Source organism: Vigna angularis, chromosome 10 (genome assembly GCF_016808095.1).
Source record: "Vigna angularis cultivar LongXiaoDou No.4 chromosome 10, ASM1680809v1, whole genome shotgun sequence".
NCBI lineage: Eukaryota > Viridiplantae > Streptophyta > Magnoliopsida > Fabales > Fabaceae > Vigna > Vigna angularis.
The window spans coordinates 8,004,841-8,011,098 of NC_068979.1; the positions used below are offsets into that span (position 1 = coordinate 8,004,841).

General features: G+C 31.0%; 1 protein-coding gene across 1 annotated transcript; it reads left to right on the forward strand.

The window, feature by feature from the left end:
* Nucleotides 1-1,168, forward strand: LOC108327594 (uncharacterized). Its single transcript, XM_052869580.1, has 3 exons — nt 1-119; nt 196-453; nt 542-1,168. Exons 1-3 carry the CDS (start codon nt 10-12, stop codon nt 1,056-1,058), a joined length of 885 nt encoding a protein of 294 aa, XP_052725540.1. The 5' UTR covers nt 1-9; the 3' UTR covers nt 1,059-1,168.
* The last annotated feature ends 5,090 nt before the right edge of the window (nt 1,169-6,258 follow it).

The window sequence follows — 6,258 nt, forward strand, 5'->3', positions numbered from 1 at the left end:
AAGCGTTTGATGTGGAAGGCAGCTACAGCAACCCATCCACAAGCATGGGAAGCAGAAATGAGAAATATTAAACAGCTTAACGATGAGGCTTTCAAATACTTGTTAAAAATCCCTCCCAGGTTTGTATTTAAATTTCTATTCTTAAAAATCTGCCAAATATTCACAGTAACATTGATGAACATATATATGTTGTAGGTACTGGTCAAGATCAAGATTTAGCAGCAAGGCTCAGTGTGATACTTTGGTTAACAACTTGTCGGAGGCTTTCAATAGTGTAATGGTGCATACAAGGTCTAAGCCAATCGTAACCATGATGGAGGAAATCCGGCTTTACTTGATGAAGAGATGGGCAACTAACAGGACAAAAAGTCAATCACTTTCTGGGAACATTTGTCCAAAAATCAAGAGTAGACTAAAGAAGGAGTCTCAGTTAACTAAATATTGGATACCGTGGTAAGAATGAGGTTTGTTCACTTATGATTTGTTTTAAAATGTGTTAGTGGTTTATGATTATAATGTGTTTCTTGTTTTGATTTTACAGCTGGTCAGCAAACAAGATTTTTGAAGTTCGCCATGTGTCCCAAGCCGGTGACAAATTTGTAGTCAATTTAGATGAAAATTTGTGTACATGCAAGAAGTGGGAAATCACTGCCATACCATGTTGCCACTCGTTAGCTGCTATGAAATTCCTAAATCTTGATGCAGAGGAATTCATTCCATGTTGCTTTAGGAAGTCAACATATGAAGAAACATACTCTTCAATTATCTATCCAATAAATGGTAACAATATGTGGGAGATTACCACATATGAAGATGTTCTCCCTCCACCAAAAAGAACTTTGCCTGGAAGACCAAAGAAGAAGCGAAGGTTGGAGCAATGGGAGTTGGTGAAGGATGACAAAAGAATGAGGAAGGGTGGTTTAAAGAAAAGATGTGGCATTTGTAAGGAACTCGGCCACAACAGGACTTCTTGCACCAAAGCACAACAAACACAACAAAGTACCCCATCAACTCAACCAAACATCCCATCATCAAATGAAGAAGAAGCTGCAGTTTAAGGGGATAAATGAACAACTTTAATGTATTTTTTAATGTCTCTTTGTATTAGACAGCAACTTCGTGCTCTTTTTGTATTAGACAGTACTTTGGTTATCTTATGTTAATTACACAGCTGATAATGCTAATTTTGATGTTAAATCCTCTTTTTTTGTCTTCTTTTGTAAATAATTTTTATGTCTTGTTTTGTAAATAAGAGCACGCTCGTCCACTGTGGACGCTCGTCCACTGTGTACGCATTAAAGAACGCTCCCTCAGCGACAAAAAAGACGCTCGTCCACTGTGGACACTCGAGAGGACGCTGGCCAAGCGATAAGAGCACGCTCGTCCACTGTGGACGCTCGTCCACTGTGGACGCTTGTCCACTGTGTACGCATTAGAGAACGCTCCCTCAGCGACAAAAAAGACGCTCGTCCACTATGGACACTCGAGAGGACGCTGGCCAAGTGATAAGAGCACGCTCGTCGACTGTGGACGCTCGTCCACTGTGTACGCATTAGAGAACGCTCCCTCAGCGACAAAAAAGACGCTCGTCCACTGTGTACGCATTAGAGAACGCTCCCTCAGCGACAAAAAAGACGCTCGTCCACAGACTCCTAAAAACACCTCAGATATGCAAACATTTTTTTAGACTCATCACATTTCATAACAAAAATAAAGTTTTAACTAGTAAGAAGTCTGACTTTCATTGAAATGGAAGAAAAGTACAACACGGTTACAACCCATCAGCCCATTCTCATCAACATTGATACGCAAATTGTATTTATTACACATAAAAGAAAAACCAAAAATATCAACACCTTCATCCAGTTCTGAACAACCAACAAATATTTCTCAAACTTAACTAAAATTTTCTTATAACTATCCATTTCTTCACTGTGCACCGAACTTTCTTTGTTTCCTTCACACTTCAAGCATTTCCCCCTTTCCTCTTCCACAACATCATTGAACCATTTGAAGTAGTTGCAACCACCCTCTTCAGCACCACTCTGTATAAACAACAATCGATTCTCAAAAACACTTCCACATAATACAAACGTCAAATAAATCATACCTTATACTTCGAGCATCCCCAAAATTGCTTGCCACGATTCTTCAAAGTTTTAGCAGTTCTCAGCGCGCATCTCAGTCCACAATGGCAAATCGGTGAACACAAATTACGGTTTTCCTTCCGCCACACACTGCATGTCGACGAACAACAAGAATGCTCCTTCGACATCGTCTTCGAACAACTACGTTCTTAAACCCACCCACCTGCGACGAACAACCACGTTCTTAAACCCACCTACTTGCGTCGAACAACGACGTTCTTAAACCCACCCACCTGCGACGAACAACTACGTTCTTAAACCCACCTACCTGCGTCGAACAACGACGTTCTTAAACCCACCCACCTGCGTCAACCGATTTGGGGATTTCTTCAATTTAGGGATTCCTCCTTCTCAAAAAGCTTTCGTTGTTTATGTTAAAAATCAAAACGTTGCGTTTTGATTTACAAATTTCACGTTTTTTAAATCTAAAAAACTCACCATTAAGCCAGGTCAATGCCACGTCAGTAACATTTCGTCATCTCAGCATCCCACTCATCATTTTTTTTAACGTCGTCCAGCCAACTTAACGGGAAGGACTCAATTGATATCAATTTCCAAAATTAGGGACCATTTTGATACACTTTAAAAAACGAGGACCCAATTGAGACATTCGTACATAAATAGGGATGTAGAAAAGGATTAAACCTAATTTTTTTCATTTATTTCTTATAACTATACATTTATTAGAGTTTTTGTTTTTGTTTTTTTTGACGTATCAAACAATTTACAGCCATATATCATACACTGTACAGAACCATGAGTTCTTTTTGTTGAGGATCTATCATAGCTTAATTTGTAGATCATCAAATTCCTATTTAAAAATAAAATAAGTCTAAAATATTTTAGTACTGAAATTTAAATACAAATTATGATCGAATATAATGTTTCATTTATTTACCTTATCTATACATGCTATTATTTAATTTTGTGTGTTTGACTGAAGTAATAATATGATGTAAACTATGTTGTCTCTATTTAATTAAGGGTTATATTTTTTTTTCCCATATATATACGGAAAGGAAATGAAAATTTGTTAATATGTATCATCTTTGTGTTTAACACTTTGTTCACTTGAATGGATTTGGGAAGAGTGATTTGAAAGTAAATTTTTTTGTTGTTTAATTGGGTGGATTTTGAGACAAGTGAGAGTAGGGTTGGAAGTAAATTTTTTTAATTTATCACATCAATTAAATCTTACACTAATTTTCACAAACGTTACTTCCATATCTACTCTCACTTACCTCCAAATACACTCAAATAAATAACAACAACCGAAAACCTAAATGTTAAATTAGAAAAGATATAAAAACACATTATATATAAATTCTAATCAAATATCAAATGACATTGTTTTCATTATATTAATTATGTTTTAAAATAAAATAAATCTTAAAAGTACACGTGTTATCCTATTTAACTCATATGACCCCTTAACCAATATTTCACATTTAAAAAGCGTCAATAAGTTATGGACCAAAACAAAAATAAAAGTATTATGGAAATACCAAAAGTGAAAAAAAAAATACATGTCTCGAAAATATACTAATCAATAGTATATTTTCTTATTCAAGTTAAATGACTTTAATTAAAAGTGACAAAAAAACAAATCAAATGTTATAGTATATTTTCTTATTCAAGTAAAATGACTTTAATTAAAAGTGACAAAAAACAAATCAAATTAACTCATTTGACTTTAGATTTTGTTCTATTAAAAATATGTTGGATTGAGTTAGGCCGTTATTTATTAATTGATTAACGTTTATCATTAATGGACCAATAGACTAGTTAGGTTGTCAAACTTGGAATAATTTATCATTTATTTAAATATAATTTTCCTTTTTATATTTGAATTTTTCATTAAATATCAAAAAAATTTATGTATTAAATAATTTATAACTTATTTGGATATATTGTGAAACTGGTCTACCAAACTAAACAAAAACGAATTTTTTCCAGTTAGGTTTTCATCATTTTACTACTCTCAATTTTAGCTAAGCAAAAGAAATAATAATTATATCTATCTTGCTTAAATTTTCATATTGAGTGATTAGAATTTTCGTTGAAGTAAATTACTTTTGGTCAAGTAACAATTTTTTCATCAAATAGTGAAATCCTCACGTGAGAAGTGTCAAGGCTTGAACAAGATATCTAAAAGCAATAAATATAAAACAAGGTCTCAAAGGTAACATATATCATCTTATAGCCAAATAAACTATCACAACTAGAAAAAAGAAATGTTTATCACAATACTCAATAATTTTTATCTCAAAATTCAAACCAGCATATTGGGATGTGATGTATATAATTACATTGGATTCATAGGTCAAAATGTATCCCACTCAAATTAACCATAATCTTAAGTCTTTTATTAAATTTTTCACTTCGACAAAAGTTATTTTTTATTTTAATATGCAAATTTTTAACTTAATTCGATATTTATCCAAGAATCATAAAAATATCATTATCATTATAAGTACTAGTGAAAACACGTAAACGTAACATATGTTATTTTTTTTACAATAAATAATTAATTTAATATTAAAAAATATCAAATTTTAAACAAACAATTATTTAAAGGGGTGAAGTAGTAAAAAAGCAACTAAATAATAAAAATAGTAGGAAATTTATTTTAATTTAAAAGAACCAATATTTAAAAAGGTGAAATTAGAAGAAAAATGTTATACACCGAAAAAAAAGACAATTTTTTTATACCATAGTATATAACATTTTCAACATCATAATCAAATCAATGTAATAAATCAATCATAACATATTAACCAAATATGCAATTATGTAAGTCAATTTAACATCATAAACCCGGTCATATATATTCTTTCAACCAACTATTAGTATTTATTCAAACAGTTATTTAATAATATGGCTATAATGGAGATAAATTACATTTCGTTATACTATTTTTTTTCAAAAGGTTTAATATCAGTTTATTAATTACGTATGTCAGTTTTTTCATGTTTTTTGTTATCTTATATTTTTCCAGATATTTAGGAAATGAAATTGTCTATTTCATTATAAAACTAAAATAACTCTAAAAGGAATTTAAATAGGATTTTATTATAAAACTAAAATAAGTGTGATCATACCAAAATCATACACTTTGCTTCTTGAAAAAATCATATATTATATAATTTTTTTTCACACTTTATTTCCAACATCCTCCGGTTTGAGAGTTCCTTCACGTTTAATAATTTCATTAGTCATCCAGACATAATTAGTTCTTACTTGTATATTTCAAAATCTTTGGGAATAGTGCACAAAATGTCCGATCTGTCAATACCCAATTTGTAATTACACTTTATTTCAAAAATTAAAAATTAGTTCATTTTCATTTTAAATTTAAAAATAAAAAGATTAATAATTAGAAAATTCCAAATGGATGTGTGTTTCATTTGTTTTATTATTTTGATATGAATTTACCCTAATTACCTCCCCTTAGTCCCATTTGTTTCTTATAGAATGGATCGTACCAAAACTATACAACTTCTCTAAATTTTAAATGGTATCCTTTATACGATATGAAATGATCTTGAAAAAAATTAGGGTTAAATATGTTTTTCGTTTCTTAAGTATTAGTATAACATCTCATAATCTCATAATTCATAATTTATATATTGTAGCATTACATTTAAGGTAATATCCCATAATCTCACTCGAATTCTTCTAATTTATTCTTTTATCTCTTTTTTCATGGACACTGAATCAGACGACATTCCTTCATCTGTTCCCGTATAACGAATTATATGATCATCGCACATACACAAACACAAACAAGTAGGGTGAGCTAACATGCAACAAATCATTTATAAAACATGCATAATTACTTTGATACACTAAACAAACCTCATATAATAATTATGTCAGACACCCTCATACCATCATACAACAATCGTACCATAGATACTCATCCCATCATACTACAATCCCTAATAGACACTCATCCCACAATACCCAATAGACACTCATCCCACAATATGTAAGACCCTTGAAAACATTTGTAATTCAGATACTAGATTAAAATATATATATATATATATCTATTTTAATAATTAGTATCAATTTTTTTTAATAATAATTTTAAAGGTAGAAAATATAA

What these genes read in the sequence shown, in the direction of transcription:
- LOC108327594 (XM_052869580.1), top strand. Translation starts at nt 10, where the DNA reads ATGTGGAAGGCAGCTACAGCAACCCATCCACAAGCATGGGAAGCAGAA. An exon ending in TTGTTAAAAATCCCTCCCAG is followed by an intron (nt 120 to 195) that starts GTTTGTATTTAA and finishes TATATGTTGTAG; the next exon opens with GTACTGGTCAAGATCAAGAT. An exon ending in ACTAAATATTGGATACCGTG is followed by an intron (nt 454 to 541) that starts GTAAGAATGAGG and finishes TTGATTTTACAG; the next exon opens with CTGGTCAGCAAACAAGATTT.